Below are 17,780 nucleotides of genomic sequence, written 5' to 3' on the forward strand. Positions count from 1 at the left end.
TTTTTGCAATAGTACAAATTTTTTGCATGGGGGGGTGGGGGTTAATGGGTAGATATTTTACTGCCAAAAGCTTACCAACTTTATTTTGGGGGGGATGAAAATAAGGTAGTATATTACAGCATTTAATTTAATGATCAAATCAGTTTAGCGTTGTTTTATCAGTAGGGAATACCAAAAACACTTTTGGCAGTGCCAGGTCTCGCTGCCAAATCCAATTTTCAGTAAGTATATTTATTCATTTGTTTGTTGGCTGATCTTAATGAAACTTTTATATGATAGTATGACATGCATGCTTATTTAAAAAATTAAATGAAATTGGATAAAAAACAAACTGGCCCATGCTGCACAGGCTATATACCCCCTAAATTTACTCGTATCCAGTTAGCCTGTAGCGTTCTCACTGTCCGCATTTGTTGCCATGTTATCGCAGTGTTATTGTGGCAACAGCCCTTAATTTTGCTTAATAATGGGTAATGGCCCCAATGCACAATAGAAGTGATCGTGGCAGCTCTTCAAAGCCTAAGAGAAGTATAATTTATCAACTAAGCTATATCACAGGTATGTATGTAAACGAAAAACAACTTAAGTATGCTACTATCCATGGTTTCGGGCATCTGCGGTAGGTCTTGGAACGTATGACCTGTGGATACGGGGGGGGGGGGTATGGGGCAGGGATTTTGTACAACTGATCACAGTAGAAGTGTTTAATTAAAAATCAAAGTCAGTGGCATTAATTTGCCTGAACACAGGAATATGAACACTGCATTCATTATGAATGTTTTGCTGCAATAGTCACCACAAATCTGTGACAGCAGTTGTGAAGCATATAATTTAGTGTGATAATCTCAAAGAAATGTGGTTCACAGTAACCCTTAACAAATTGTAATTAGTGTGGCAGTGATTATCCGACATAGCTATGTACATTGTATGTGAAGAGGAACTGCTATAAAAAACTGTGCCTTTTCTTGTGGCTGGCAGTTCCAGAAAGTTACAAACAAAGCTAACAAAATCATCTAACAATTTTACAGCAGTTCTTTACCTTCATAATCAAGACATTGTTCCAGGTGTCTAATAGTAGCCACCACGTCCACCTCTCCTACCACCACCTCTGCCTCGACGATGAAATTCCAAAGTGCCTATACCTATAAAAAAAAAGCAATAAATTTTAATATGGAATAAATTTATAATCTTAATTTTTTTTTTTTAACTTGCTGGCCCTCTCCCATCAAGGCAGGGTGACTTGAATAAGAAACACTTTCACCATCATTCACACTATCAGTCTTGCCAGAGATATGCAGATATGACAGTTTAGATGTCATTCTAAACATCAAATATTCCAAACCCCTCCTGTAGAGTGCAGGCATTGTACTTCCTACCTCCAGGACTCAAGACTGGCTAACTGGTTTCCTTGAATCCTTTCACAAAATACAGTGGTACCTCGAATTTCAAACAGCTCCCAACTCGAACAATTATGTAAGTGTAATTTTGTAAGTGCTTTTGTAAGTATTTTTGGGGGTCTGAAATGAACTAATCTAATTTACATTATTCCTTATGGGAACAAATTCGTTCGGTAACGGCACTCGAACAGTCTTCTGGAATGAATTATGGCCGAAATTTGAGGTATCACTGTATGTATTACAAAAATATTATTATCCAGTGCCATCAAGGGAGGATGCACGGAATTGATTAAAACCATCCTATAATCACAATTTTTATGATTCCTATTGCTTGAATATTCCCTTTTTTAATTATCTATTTAGGTACTCTACAAAAGGACCACCAGATAATGTGAAACACCAAAGAAAAAACAGCAATCGATGGAAATAAGTCACTCTGTCTGACTTTTTTGGGTTATCCAAGGTTCCCTACACATGCTGCTATGTATGATAATTCTATGTAACTGTATTTGTGTATACCTGAATAAACTTACTTACTTAATCTACCATACATTATCATTGTCACTTTATCACAACACAATTGTTTTAAATTAAGTAAAATCCTACAGTAGTAATTTAAGACAAATTTAATGCATTCATTAACTACATCATTCAGGATGCTAGAGAAGATACTGTAGTACTGTGAGCAAAACACGAAGTGCCTAAGTTTTAGGTGGCACTTGGAATATCACTGATATAAAAAAATACCACAGTAAGAAATTACAGAGGAAAACCAGAGTATGTATTTTCATGTGCTGACACACATATCTTCCGAGGAAGAGGAAAAAAAAGAGATGCAAGAGAAGTACATTTTATGTTACAAAGTGAGGTGATACCTCACTCAGAGAAGGTGACAACTCACTCAGTGAGATGCTACCTCAAGGTGCACTGTTGAAGGCCTACTGGTCCACAATTTTAACAATACAGAAGATCCTTGGTCAACGAAGGCATCGTCTAACGATAAATTCGTCCAACGAAGCGTTTGAGAGTAAAAATTTTGGCCCTACCAACGTGATTTGTTCCGAACCTGTCTGTCCAGCCTGAGCACCTCAGCTGCCCCTGCCGTCATTGTTTACAAGCCAGGGTGGCCGGTTCCATTCATATATTCGAAAAATTTTGTATTATTTCATTGTTTTTAGTGCTTGTAACTGCTAAATAAGCCACCATGGGCCCAAAGAAAGCTTCTAGTGCCAACCCTGTGGTAAAAAGGGTGAGAAATACTATCGAAATACTATGGTACCACGGTCAGCTGCTGCTGCACCAGTCAGCTGTTGCTGCTGCTGCACCACAGTCAGCTGTTGCTGCTGCTGCACCACAGTCAGCTGTTGCTGCTGCTGCACCACTGTCAGCTGTTGCTGCTGCTGCACCACTGTCAGCTGTTGCTCTACCATCATCAGCTGTATTATTTGAGGATGTGGAGAGTGTTTTTGGTGTGGCTTAACAAGAAACAATTACCGAGAAGCAATTAACCCCAGAGGGTTAGCCACCCAAGATAACCCAAGAAAGTCGGTGCATCATCAAGGACTGTCTAACTTATTTCCATTGGGGTCCTTAATCTTGTCCCCCAGGATGCATCCCACACCAATCGACTAACACCTAGGTGAACAGGAAAAAATGCATGAAGCTGAAAAATTCCAACCCCAACAAGTGTTCAATTGTGACGAAACAGGCCTGTTCTGGAAGAAAATGCCAAACAGGACCTACATTACTCTGGAGGAAAAGGCACTCCCAGGACACAAGCCTATGAAAAACAGGCTAACTCTCATGTTTTGTTGTAATGCTAGTGGGGATTGCAAAGTGAAGCCTTTACTCATGTATCACGCTGAAAATCCCAGAGTGTTCAAGAAAAATAGTGTCTCATCACTCATCAATACTCTTCAATAAAGGTAAGTGTCATTTTAACATTTATTTATGTAGTTATTGTGCATGTTTCATTGTTTTCTTTGTAGGGAAATGCATATTTCATGAAAAAAAAAAAATTAATACTTTTGGCTGTCTGGAACGGATTAATTGGATTTCCATTATTTCTTATGGGGAAAATTAATTCGACTAACTATAAATTCGCCTAAAGATAAGCTCTCTGGAATGGATTAATACCGTTGGTCGAGGGTCCACTGTAAATAAATGCATGTGTGTCTTATGTTTTAAAGTTAATCCCCTGATATGTTTTAGTCTGAAATTACAGTACCTATACATTATACTTTTTTCTCTCTTACTGGCTGGACATAATTGTCTATGTTAATATATTTAAGGGTTTGACATAGAGTATTTGTAATTTACTGTTTTACTGGAAACAAACATACACAAACACATGCATGCATGCACGCACACACACAAGCACATGCACGAATGCACACACACACACACACACACTGAAAGGAACTGACAAGCTGGACAGAGACAGGATGTTCCAGAGATGGGACACAGCAACAAGGGGTCACAACTGGAAGTTGAAGGCTCCAATGAATCACAGGGATGTTAAGAAGTATTTCTACAGTCACAGAGTTGTCAGAAGTGGAACACAGCTAGCCCTCCACTTTTGCGAGCCTCAAACATTCGTGAATGCCCAGCTGCCCAATCATGTACAATATACCTTTGAAGAGTTTCGAGAGTTTCTCTACTCTCTGAGCCCGGTCACAGGCCAGGCTTGTCTGGTGCTTGCCTGGTCAACTAGGCTGTTGCTGCTGGAGGCCTGCTGCCCCACATATCCATCACAGCCTGGTTGATCTGGCACCTGGTGAAGATACTTGTCCAGTTTCCTCTTGAAGGCTTCTGCACCTGTTCCAGCCATGTTTCTGATATCTTCTGGTAAGATGTTGAATAGTCTGGGACCCTGGATGTTGTTACAGTGTACCCTTGTTGTCCCTGCTGCACTCCTGCTCCTCACTGGGTTTATTTTGCACTTCCTCCCATATCTCTCACTCCTTTATGGTGCTATGGCAGTGTGCAGATTTAGGACCAGGCCCTCGAGTACTTTCAAGGTATGTATGTACAGTGGGCCCTCAGTTAATGCCTGCATTGGATAACGCCTCGCTTTGACGTCAAAAAATTGGCTCGGATAACACCTAAAAACTCGGTTAGGAGTTTTCGTCCTGAACGTGTTGGCACGGTGCCTTAAGCAGGCCCAGCCATTCACTCCGTGTACCAGCCAGTGTCCCATTCTTTACAAAGCCAGTGAGGACGATTCTTCATGTACATGTGATATATTTTGTATTATTCCATTGTTTTTGGTGCTTGTAACTGCTAAATAAGCCACCATGGGCCCCAAGAAAGCTTCTAGTGCCAGCCCTATGGTAAAGAATGTGAGAAACACATATAATTTAAGAAAAAGTTTGTAGAAAAATACGAGTAGAGGGTGGCAGTGGTTGTGATGGTGGTAGAAGGTGGTTGTGATGGTGGTAGTGGGTGGTAGTGATGGTGGAAGAGGGTGGTAGTGGTGGTGGTAGAGGGTGGTAGTGGTTGTGATGGTGGTAGTGATGGTGGTAAAGGGTGGTTGTGATGGTGGTAGAGGGTGGTAGCGATGGTAGTAGAGGGTGGTAGTGATGGTGGTAGAGGGTGGTAGTGATGGTGGTAGAGGGTGGTAACAATGGTGGTAGAGGGTGGCAGTAGAGGGTGGTAGTGGTGGTGGTAGAGGGTGGTAGTGGTTGTGATGGTGGTATGGTATGATAAGACATGATGAGGCTGCCAGTTCTGACAAAAAAGCAGCTGAAAAATATGTGCAGGACTTTAAGGGGAACATAGAGGCTGAAAAATTAAAATCCCCAACAAGTGTTCAATTGTGACAAAACAGGCCTGTTTAGGAAGAAAATGCCAAACAGGACCTACATTACTCATGAGGAAATGGCACTCCCAGGACACAAGCCAGAAAAGGACTTGTTACCTGAAGTCTTTATGGAAGGGGATTCCCCTCCCATCTCATCACTCATCAACAAGTCCACAATAAAGGTAAGTGTGATGTTATTATTGTTTTATTCTTCATGTATCATTGTTTTCTGTGTAGGGAAATGTATATTTCATGTAAAAAATTATTTTGTTTAATACTTTTGGGTGTCTGGAATGGATTAACTGGATTTCCATTATTTCTTATGGGAAAAATTAATTCCGTTAAAGGCTAAATCGGTTAACCCTTTGACTGTTTTGGTCGTATATATATACATCTTACGCACCACTGTTTCGGACGTATTAATACGCGGAAATTCTAGTGGCTTCAAATCAAGCAGGAAAAAGCTGGTAGGCCCACATGTCAGAGAATGGGTCTATGTCATTAGTGTGCACCACATATAAAAAGTCTTGCAGCACACAATGCATAATGAGAAAAAAAAAAAGACCTTTTTTTTGGATTAAAACACCGACTTTGAGGTGTATTTTCGTATAGTATTTATCGTTGTACGTATTCTCGTTTTCATGGTCTCACGTGATAAAATGGAAAACATATTACAGAAATAGAGATGATTTTGATTAGTTTCACGAAGAAAACGACCTTGAAATTGAGCTCAAAGTAGCGGAAATGTTCGATTTTTACCAATGTTTAGGAGTAAGCAAATAAAAGCGTAATTCCGTGAGTTTTCGACCAAATTTTGTACTTTTGGTGTCATTACCATCGGGAAAAGATTCTCTATCATTCCATAAATAATTTTTTTTTCCAAAAAATTTTGCGACACAGAATGATAGTTTCAGAAAGGGGCTTGCGACAGTCAAAGGGTTAAAGGCTGGCTCTCTGGAATGGATTAAAGGCGTTAACTGAGGGTCCACTGTATTATCATGTATCTCACTCTTCTCCGCTCCAATAAGTACACGTTCAAGACTTGAAGGCATTCCCAGTAGTTTAGGTGCTTTCCTGGCTCAATGTGAGGCATAAATGATCTCTGTATTTGTTTCAGCTCCGATATTTCTCCTGCTCTGAATGGGGCCATCAGCACTAAGCAATATTTGAAGAGTGTCACCATCGGCATTATTTCGCTTGTTTTGAAAGTTCTCCATACTCACCCCGTCATCTTCCTGGCTGTCATAATCTTTGTTTTGTTATGGTCTTTAAAAGGAAGGTCAGCTGACTTAATTATTCCCAAGTCTTTTATGTGTTCCTTACGTTCTATTTGGTGACCCTCTTGAGTTTTGTATATAGTGTTCCTTTTGAGTTCTTCATTCTTTCCATACCTAAGCAGCTGAAACTTATCACCACTGAACGTCATGTTCTCCAATGCCCACTGGAAAACCCTGCTTATGTCTTCCTGTACTTTTTCAATGTCCTCTACAGTAATGACTTTCATGTTTATTTTACGATGTTTTCATGTGTTTTATGATTGTTCGTGGTTCAATAGGTTAAGGAAGCAGTATTGTTAGGCTAAATAAATGCTATTATTATATTTCCCTACAATATATTTGCACATAAGATTACAGGTACGTCTTGCCACTTCTACTTACACTTAGGTCACACTACACGTTTATTTATACACACTCATCTGAGTTTTCTTTGACTTTATCTTAGTTCTTGTTCTAATTACTTTTCCTTTTATATCCATGGGGAAGTGGAATAAGAATCTTTCCTCCGTAAGCCATGCGTGTTGTAAAAGTCAACTAAAATGCCGGGAACAATGTCACATTAGTTGCACTTGTGTCCTTTTACTTTACATATTGTCGGTAATTCTACCAACTTTATTACGATCCACAGCAAGTAACCCGTAGTTACTCATCACCTTTGCCTTCAGCTCTGTCTCCAAGGCCTCCACATCCCACTTCAGCCAGACTCTCAAGAGTGTTCGCATCGCTATTGGGCCGTGCGGACGTGCTGCGCAGTAGCTCCTGATTGAGTTGGCTTTTGCGCAGTGTTGACGTGTACTTAGCTCTGTGAAGACCTGTTTGCGCGCTCTCTATGAATTGAAGCAAGATGCCCTCCATCGAGCAACTTTACCAACAGCTTAAGGAAGAATTGAGGTTGGCGAAGGTGGAGAGTCGGCGACTGACCGAGGAAAACAAGAAGATTCGTAGTAGTCCTCCTGAGGAGGAGTTTGAAATGAATGGTTGTCCAGGGCAATTGGTGTCAATTGCTGGCTGGACAAATACTGTAAGGAAAATGCGGTAACATTCATTGACAACTGGGACCTCTTCTATGGCAGAAATGACATGTATGCCAGGGATGGGGTTCACTTATCTAGGTCTGGGGTGGTAGCACTGGCAACTGCAGTGGAGGGAGCAGTTAGGACTTTAAACTAGGAATAGTTAGTGGTATGGGCTTTGGCAGGAAAACAGTGAAGTCCCAGTGTAGTAATATTACGAGTTCTAGGGGAACTAGTAATAAGCAGAATGAGGTAGATATTGAAAAGCCAGGGACTTTGGGTGATAAGGACAGTAATAGGTTTAGTAGAAAAACAGAAATGAGCAGGAAGGGTAAAGAGAAAGGAGAGTCTTTCAATGTTTATTATGCTAATTGCCATAGTGCTAGGAATAAGATGGACGAGTTGAGATTAGTTGCTAGTGCAGGTAACATTGATGTATTTGCCTTAACTGAGACGTGGTTTAATTCAAAACGTCGGGACATGCCGGCGGAATGTCATATTCAGGGTTTTAAATTGTTCCAAGTAGATAGAAGTATCGGGAAGGGGGGTGGGGTGGAAATTGTTAAGGCCACAAGGCACGATAATGTAGTAATTCTAGGAGACTTTAACTTTAGTCATATTGATTGGAATTTCTTGACTGGGAATTTAGAATCATACGACTTCTTAGAAGTAGTTCAGGATTGTTTTTTGAAGCAGTTTGTGACAGAACCTACAAGGGGAAATAACCTGCTTGACTTGTTATGGCAAACAATGAATCCCTTGTTAATAATTTAGAAATTTCAGAGGAACTGGGTGCTAGCGACCACAAATCAATTACATTTAGCATTGAATGGAAGTACGATAGTAGCGATAACTCAGTAACAGTCCCAGATTTTCGCTTAGCAGATTACGATGGACTTAGAGAACACTTATCATCTGTTGACTGGGGTAACGAAGTGAGCTATCAATATGACAGTTTTCTGAACACTATACATGCTGCTCAAAGAATGTTTATCCCATATAAAGAAATTAGATCAAATAGAAAAGACCCAAAATGGATGAATAATAGGCTCAAATATCTACTAGGGCATAAGAAAGGAATTTATAGGCGTATCAGAAGAGGTGAGGGTCATCTTATGAATCAGTATATTGACATTAAGAGGGACATTAAAAAGGGGATAAGAAAAGCTAAAAGGGACTATGAAATTAAAGTTGCTAGGGATTCTAAAACTAACCCAAAAAGTTTTTTCCAGGTCTATAGAACAAAAGTTAGAGATAAGATAGGTCCCCTTAAAAATAACTATGGGCACCTTACTGACAAAGAGAATGAAATGTGCTCGATTTTTAATAATTATTTTCTCTCAGTTTTTACACAGGAAGACACTAACAATATTCCAGTAATTAATTTTTATAGTGGGCTAGAAGAAGATAAATTATGTAACATCACAGTCACTAGTGAAATGGTTGTGAAGCAGATAGACAGACTGAAGGAAAATAAGTCGCCGGGTCCTGATGAGGTTTTTTCAAGGGTTCTTAAGGAATGCAAAATGGAAGTCTGTAAAGAATTTGATATTATTTACTTAGATTTTAGTAAGGCTTTTGATAGAGTTCCGCACCATAGACTGTTAAAGAAAGTGGCAGCTCATGGCATTGGGGGAAAAGTGCTCTCGTGGATCGAGTCATGGCTCACTGACAGGAAGCAGAGTGTCCATAAATGGGGTTAAATCCGAGTGGGGATCTGTAGCAAGTGGCGTTCCACAGGGATCAGTCTTGGGCCCGTTGTTGTTTATAATATATATCAATGATTTTGATGAGGTAATTACTAGTGAAATGAGCAAATTCGCCGATGACACAAAGATAGGTAGGATAATTGATTCAAACGTAGATATCAGGGAACTTCAGGAGGATTTAGACAAACTCAATACCTGGTCAGCAAAGTGGCAGATGCAGTTCAATGTAGATAAATGCAAGGTTTTGAAGCTCGGGAGTGTCCATAACCCTAGCACTTGTAAGTTAAATAATGTAGAACTTAGCCACACAGATTGCGAAAAGGACTTGGGGGTTATGGTAAACAGTAACCTTTAACCAAGACAGCAATGCCTATGCGTACGTAATAAGGCAGATAACTGGGATTTATATCAAGAAGTGTAAGCAACAGAAGTTCAGAGGTTATATTACAGCTTTATACATCATTGGTAAGGCCTCACCTAGATTATGCAGCTCAGTTCTGGTCTCCATATTACAGAATGGACATAAATTCGTTAGAAAACATTCAGCGTAGGATGACTAAATTAATACATAGCATTAGAAATCTTCCTTATGAAGAAAGATTGAAGACTCTTAAGTTACATTCACTTGTTAGACGAAGAATGAGGGGAGACCTGATCGAAGTGTATAAGTGGAAGATAGGTATTAATAAAGGGGATATTAATAAGGTCTTGAGGATGTCTCTCCAAGAGAGAACCCACAGTAATGGATTTAAATTAGATAATTTTAGATTTAGAAAGGACATAGGAAAGTATTGGTTTGGAAATAGGGTAGTAGATGAGTGGAACAGTCTACCTAGTTGGGTTATTGAGGCTGGGACTTTGGGTAGTTTCAAATTTAGGTTGGATAAGTACATGAGTGGGAGGGGTTGGATTTGAGTGGGACTTTCACATCAGAGCTTATTTCTTGGAAAGCATTGAAAATTGGGTTGGGCAAATGTTTTGTTAGTGGGATGAATTGTAAAGGACCTGCCTAGTATGGGCCAACAGGCCTCCTGCAGTGTTCCTCCTTTCTTATGTTCTTATGTTCAATGGGCTAGTAACCCCTTTTCCTGTAATAATTATTAAAAAGAATAAGAAGAAGAAAATTGTCAAAGTGGGAAGTCTGAATGTGCGTGGATGTTGTGCAAATGATAAGAAAGAGATGATTGTGGATGTTATGAATGAGAAGAAGCTGGATGTCCTGGCTTTAAGTGAAACAAAGCCAGGACAGAGGGTGGGTGAGTTTCAGTGGAGAGGAATAAATGGGATTAGGTCAGGGGTTTCTAACAGAGTTAGAGCTAAAGAAGGAGTAGCAATAACGTTGAAGGATAAGCTATGGCAGGAAAAGGAGGACTATAAATGTATTAATTCAAAGATTATGTGGAGTAAAATAAAGGTTGGATGTGAGAAGTGGGTTATAGTAAGCGTATATGCACCTGGGGAAGAGAGAAGTATAGAGGAGAGAGAGAGATTTTGCGAAATGTTGAGTGAATGCGTGGGGAGTTTTGAACCAAGTGTGAGAGTACTTGTGGTTGGGGATTTTAATACTTAAGTGGGTAAAAATGTTGTGGAGGGAGTAGTAGGTAAATTTGGGGTGCCAGGGGGAAATGAAAATGGGGAGCCTTTAATTGAGCTATGTGTAGAAAGAGGTTTGGTAATAAGTAATACATATTTTATGAAAAAGAGGATAAATAAATATACAAGGTATGATGTAGCATGTAATGAAAGTAGTTTGTTAGATTATGTACTGGTGGATAAAAGGTTGATGGGTAGGCTCCAGGATGTACATGTTTATAGAGGGGCAGCTGATATATTGTAGCTACAGTTAGAGTAAGAGGTAGATGGAATAAGAGGAAAATGGCAACAACAAGTAAGAGGGAGGTGAAAGTGTATAAACTAAGGGAGGAGGAAGTTCGGGTGAAATATAAGCAGCTATTGGCAGAAAGGTGGGCTGGTGCAAGTATGAGTAGTGGGGGAAGGGGGGTTGAAGAGGGTTGGAATAGTTTTAAAAATGCAGTATTAGAATGTGGGGCAGAAATTTGTGGTTATAGGAGGGTGGGTGCAGGAGGAAAGAGGAGTTATTGGTGGAATGATGAAGTAAAGGGTGTGATAAAAAAGAAAAAGGTAGCTTATGAGAGGTATTTACAAAGCAGAAGTGTTATAAGACCAGAGTATATGGAGAGTAAAAGAAAGGTGAAGAGAGTGGTGAGACAGTGCAAAAGGAGAGTGGATGGTAGAGTGGGAGAGGTACTGTCAAGAAATTTATAGTGAGTTAAACAAGTTAAGAAAGCCTAGGGAACAAATGGATTTGTCAGTTAAAAACAGAGTAGGGGAGTTAGAAGATGGGGAGATGTAGGTTTTGGGTAGATGGTGATAATATTTTGAGGAACTTTTAAATGTCGACGAAGAAAAGGAGGCGGTAATTTCATGCACTGGCCAGGGAGGTATACCATCTTTTAGGAGTGAAGAAGAGCAGGATGTGAGTGTGGGGGAGGTGTGTGAGGCATTACGTAGAATGAAAGGGGGTAAAGCAGCTGGAACTGACAGGATTATGACAGAAATGTTAAAAGCAGGGGGGGGGGGGACATAGTGTTGGAGTGGTTGGTATTTTTGTTTAATAAATACAGTGGACCCCCGGTTAACGAACTTTTTTCATTCCAGTAGTATGTTCAGGTGCCAGTACTGACCGAATTTTTTCCCATAAGGAATATTGTGAAGTAGATTAGTCCATTTCAGACCCCCAAACATACACGTACAAACGCACTTACATAAATACACTTACATAATTGGTCGCATTTGGAGGTGATCGTTATGCGGGGGTCCACTGTAGTATATGAAAAAGGGGAAGGTACCTAGGGATTGGCGGAGAGCATGTATAGTCCCTTTATATAAAGGGAAGGGGACAAAAGAGATTGTAAAAATTATAGAGGAATAAGTTTATTGAGTATACCAGGAAAAGTGTACGGTAGGGTTATTACTGAAAGAATTAGAGGTAAGACAGAATGTAGAATTGCGGATGAGCAAGGAGGTTTCAGAGTGAGTAGGGGATGTGTTGATCAAGTGTTTACATTGAAGCATATATGTGAACAGTATTTAGATAAAGGTAGGGAAGTTTTTATTGCATTTATGGATTTAGAAAAGGCATATGATAGAGTGGATAGGGAAGCAATATGGCAGATGTTGCAAGTATATGGAATAGGTGGTAAGTTACTAAATGCTGTAAAGAGTTTTTATGAGGATAGTGAGGCTCAGGTTAGGGTGTGTAGAAGAGAGGGAAACTATTTCCCGGTAAAAGTAGGTCTTAGACAGAGATGTGTAATGTCACCATGGTTGTTTAATATATTTATAGATGGAGTTGTAAAAGAAGTAAATGCTAGGGTGTTCGGGAAAGGGGTGGGATTAAATTATGGGGAATTAAATACAAAATGGCAAGTGACACAGTTACTTTTTGCTGATGATACTGTGCTTATGGGAGATTCTAAAGAAAAATTGCAAAGGTTAGTGGACAAATTTGGGAGTGTGTGTAAAGGTAGAAAGTTGAAAGTGAACATAGAAAAGAGTAAGGTGATGAGATTATCAAATGATTTAGATAAAGAAAAATTGGTTATCAAATTGGGGAGGAGGAGTATGGAAGAAGTGAATGTTTTCAGATATTGGGAGTTGACGTTTCAGCAGATGGATTTATGAAGGATGAGGTTAATCATAGAATTGATGAAGGAAAAAAGGTGAGTGGTGCATTGAGGTATATATGGAGACAATAAATGTTATCTATGGAGGCTAAGAAGGGAATGTATGAAAGTATAGTAGTACACCTACCATCCGACTTACGACCAAGCTTGGTTCCGACCAAAATGGATGTAAGTCGAACCTTTGAAAATTGCCAACATACTGGGTAGGGCATAATGTCAAACTTTTCCTATATAAACTACCTACAAAGTACTGTAATGTAATGTACAATCTTTATTTAATTTTTTTTACCATAATTTACTTTTATTGTTATATTTTAATTATTTATTTACTGTATATAATGTATACATGGTAGTGAACTGTATTGTAAATTTTACATCGCATACAGTATCATATGTTACTGTTATCTTTATGTATTGTCGACACAGTGGAATGGGAGAATACCACTGGTAGTGTCATCCTGCCAGAATGTAGTATAACTTATACCCTAAGTAAAGAGAAACAACTCTGGAACATGTGTAATACGTAGCTGGCCGGGTGGGTGGGTGGGAGGGAGGCTGGGTGGGTGATTGGCTGACTGAATGTGGCTCTTTCTCTCTCTCTCTCTGTATCTCTCTCTCTCTCTCTGTATCTCTCTCTCTCTCTCTGTATCTCTCTCTCTCTGTATCTCTCTCTCTATCTCTTTCTCTCTCTCTCTCTATCTCTCTCTCTCTCTCTCTGTATCTCTCTCTCTCTCTGTATCTCTCTCTCTCTCTGTATCTCTCTCTCTCTCTCTGTATCTCTCTCTCTGTATCTCTCTCTCTCTCTCTGTATCTCTCTCTCTCTCTGTTGTTAGGTAAGACACATATGCAACAGTTAGGTATCTTTATTTCGAAACGTTTCGCCTACACAGTAGGCTTCTTCAGTCGAGTACAGGAAAGTTGATAGAAGCAGAAGAGACTTGAAGACGATGTAATCAGTCCATCACCCTTAAAGTTTTGAGGTGGTCAGTCCCTCAGTCTAGAGAAGAGCATTGTTCCGTAGTCTGAAACAATATGGAGTTGAAGTGACAGGATGGAGCCTTATATAGCGCCAGGAGGTGAGACGTAGGTCACTAGTAGAACGCAGATGTTGGGAGGTCAGGTCCCTCTCAAATCCATCCGTTCTCACTAGTAGAGGTTGTCGAAGTTGATTTCAGGTCTGTACCAAGATACCCTTGTGTTGCAGTGTCTGACAGATTGAACATTAAAATTGTATAAAATCTCTCTCTCTCTCTGTATTTTTCTCTCTCTATCTCTCTCTCTCTCTCTATCTCTCTCTCTCTCTCTATCTCTCTCTCTCTCACAGGTACACGTAAGTAAAGTTATCATACATAGTATAAATTACCTAGGATAACCCAAATAATCCAGACAAAATGCTATACAGTGGATCTCTCCAGTGCCCTAAATACAGACAGGTTTATGCGCAACAGTGAAAACATATAAGAGAGTTCAAGAGTAAGAGCCTTTCTTGCCACAATCTCCAGTGCAAGATTCAGACTTCATCTTAGGGGCCATGGTGAAATTTATTGTCCAGTTAGTACAGTCAATACAGTATGATGCTGCTGATAGGACAGGGTTACTCAAACTGATGCTGCCTGCATGACGCATTGCCACCGCAAGTATTGTCAAATATTGTACAGTGGTGTGCATCAGCCGGCCCAGCCCAGCTGCCAGATGCACGGTCGTAAGTCAAGTGGACGTATGTTGAGCAGGTCGTAAGTCGGATGGTAGGTGTACCAACACTCTTATATGGGTGTGAAGCTTGGGTTGTAAATGCTGCAGCGAGGAGGCGGTTGGAGGCAGTGGAGATGTCCTGTCTAAGGGCAATGTGTGGTGTAAATATTATGCAGAAAATTTGGAGTGTGGAAATTAGGAGGAGGTGTGCAGTTAATAAAAGTATTAGTCAGAGGGCTGAAGAGGGTTTGTTGAGGTGGTTTGGTCATTTAGAGAGAGAATGGATCAAAGTAGAATGACATGGAGAGCGTGTAAATCTGTATGGTAAGGAAGGCGGGGTAGGGGTAGTCCTCGAAAAGGTTGGAGGGAGGGGGTAAAGGAGGTGTTGTGGGCGAGGGGTTTGGACTTCCAGCAAGTGTGCGTGAGCGTGTTAGATAGGAGTGAATGGAGACGAATGGTATTTGGGACCTGACGAGCTGTTGGAGTGTGAGCAGGGTAATATTTAGTGAAGGGATTCAGGGAAACCGGTTTTATATAACCGGACTTGAATCCTGGAAATGGGAAGTACAATGCCTGCAGTCTAAAGGAGGGGTTTGAGATATTGGCAGTTTGGAGGGATATATTGTGTATTTTGATACGTATATACTTCTAAACTGTTGTATTCTGGGCACCTCTGCAAAAACAGTGATTATGTGTGAGTGAGGTGAAAGTGCTGAATGATGATGAAAGTATTTTCTTTTTGGGGATTTTCTTTCTTTTTAGGTCACCCTGCCTCGGTGGGAGACAGCCAACTTGTTAAAAAAAAAAAAATTTGCACATCAAAACATTCGCGAACACTACAGTACAGAATTATTATATTACCCTAAATCATATTTGTGCACCAAACATTCGCGAATTTTGAAGATTTGTGAGGTTCTTGATCCCCTAACCCTCACGAATGTGGAGGGCCTCCTGTAGTCTGAGAAGTGATTTAGTGGAGGCAGGATCCATACATAGCTTTAAGAAGAGGTATGATAAAGCTCATAGAGCAGGAAGTGACCTAGTAGTGACCAGTAAAGAGGCGGGGTCAGAAGCTGTGACTTGACCTCTGCAACCACAACTAGAAGAGTATGTACAGCTGTAAGTATGCACGTGCACACGCGTACATACACGAGTGCGGGAGAGCACGCACGCACGCACGCACACACACACACACACACACACACACACGCACACACACACACACACACACACACACACACACACACACACACACACACACACACACACACACACACACACACACACACACACACACACACACAGAATTTAGACTTACTCAAAACCCTGTTCATATTTTTTTTTTCATCAAACTGGCCACCCCACCAAGGCTGGTTGACCTAAAAAGAAAAACTAAAGTTTCTCTTTTTAACTTTAGTAATGTATACATATTATGTGCTGCATAATTATTTAATAAAATAATTTTTCCATGTTCATAATTAAGATGCATTTTTCATCCAACTTTCTTCACTGGCAGAGGCCTTGGCCTGTCCATGAATGATGTACAAATTTCAAATTATGGCTCAATATTTAGTAGTACAGTGGTACCTTGAGTTACGAGCAGCTCCTAATTGGAACAATTACATAAGTGTATTTTTGTAAGTGCTTTTGTAAGTGTACTTTTGGGGGTCTGAAACGGATTAATCTAATTTTCATTATTCCTTATGGGAACAAATTCGTTTGGTATCTGCACATGAACAGCTTTCTGGAACGAATTAAGCTCGTAACTCAAGGTACCACTGTATATATTGCATTAGTAGTATATGCTTACTGAGTGCAGTGATGATGCACAAATTAAAACAGAGAGGTAAAAAATAATTTTAACTTGGTATATAGGCCCCCAAACTTTGAAAAACACTACACCATTCAAAAAGCAAGGCACACAGCACTGCTGGAGGTGAAACAGACCCATGTCTGCAAAAATGCAGATAAGGCTTATGTTTGAGGTCTGCACGTTTCATTTACATTTTTTTTTTTTTTTAACAAGTCAGCCGTCTCCCACCGAGGCAGGGTGATCATTATTCACTAATAATAATAATAAAAGAATATCCTTACCAGAAAATCCGCTGCTGTAATCTGCACAGTCTTCATATCTGCCATGGTTAGCAGGCTGAAAATTATCAATTTTATTTTTAGCTTAAGTACTCTGGTATATTTACAGAATGTTATGTTAATTATACAACAAACTTATTACAATTTCTAATTCATGAGGATTTATCAATTTCTACCAATCGACAGTGGGACTGTTGATTATAAAAGTGGATATTTTTGCATTTCCAGCTAGTAAATTGGTCTCTGCTGACCAATCATATCACATGATTTCTACAAAGACTCCACACCAATGGAATCTTCTCCCCACATTTTTAAATGATTGAAAATCCAACAAATTTATGACTCCCTTCTTTTTTAACACTAAATATCTCTCACTGAGGCAGTGACTCAAAGAAGAAGTTTTTAATTTTTTTTTAATTTAGTAATTTATACAGGAGAATGGGTTACAAGCACCTTGCTCACAGCATTTTAGTTGCCTCTTACGACATTCATGGCTTACGGAGAAAGGATTCTTCTCCATTTCCCTATGGAGTTTATGACCCCTTCTGATGGTGTAAATACTATTCACAACACATTCATTTCTAATTCCAAGGACAGTTATAAAATATCCAATCCAGGGAGCAATGAGCAAAAAAAAATGAGTGTCAAAATTGGAATCTCTTGTAATACAAAGGAATTTTTCCAGAAGATCTGACTAGAAAAATAATTAACCCTTTGGGGGTTTCGGACGTACTAGTACGTCTTACGACCCAGGGTTTTTGACGTACTATTTTTTTTTTTATTATCACACCGGCCGATTCCCACCAAGGCAGGGTGGCCCGAAAAAGAAAAACTTTCACCATCATTCACTCCATCACTGTCTTGCCAGAAGGGTGCTTTACACTACAGTTTTTAAACTGCAACATTAACACCCCTCCTTCAGAGTGCAGGCACTGTACTTCCCATCTCCAGGACTCAAGTCCGGCCTGCCGGTTTCCCTGAATCTCTTCATAAATGTTACTTTGCTCACACTCCAACAGCACGTCAAGTATTAAAAACCATTTGTCTCCATTCACTCCTATCAAACACGCTCACGCATGCCTGCTGGAAGTC

General features: G+C 39.9%; 1 protein-coding gene across 4 annotated transcripts in view; it reads right to left on the bottom strand.

Moving 5' to 3' along the window:
• LOC128690424 (tudor domain-containing protein 3) overlaps nucleotides 1-17,780 on the bottom strand; it is a 93,923-nt gene that overhangs the window by 27,063 nt on the left and 49,080 nt on the right. For 2 of the 4 annotated variants that reach the window (XM_070089672.1, XM_070089673.1), the window contains exons 11-12: nucleotides 16,692-16,746; nucleotides 1,040-1,142 (exon numbers count right to left, since the gene is read on the bottom strand). In XM_070089672.1, the coding sequence (XP_069945773.1) occupies nucleotides 1,069-1,142; nucleotides 16,692-16,746 (129 nt within the window). In that variant the 3' untranslated portion in view covers nucleotides 1,040-1,068. Of the gene's footprint in view, nucleotides 1-1,039; nucleotides 1,143-6,922; nucleotides 7,430-13,874; nucleotides 14,083-16,691; nucleotides 16,747-17,780 lie in introns of those variants that run through there. The other 2 variants (XM_070089671.1, XM_070089674.1) reach the window with 2 other exon arrangements.

This window comes from Cherax quadricarinatus, chromosome 29, assembly GCF_038502225.1.
Source record: "Cherax quadricarinatus isolate ZL_2023a chromosome 29, ASM3850222v1, whole genome shotgun sequence".
In the NCBI taxonomy this organism is placed as follows: domain Eukaryota; kingdom Metazoa; phylum Arthropoda; class Malacostraca; order Decapoda; family Parastacidae; genus Cherax; species Cherax quadricarinatus.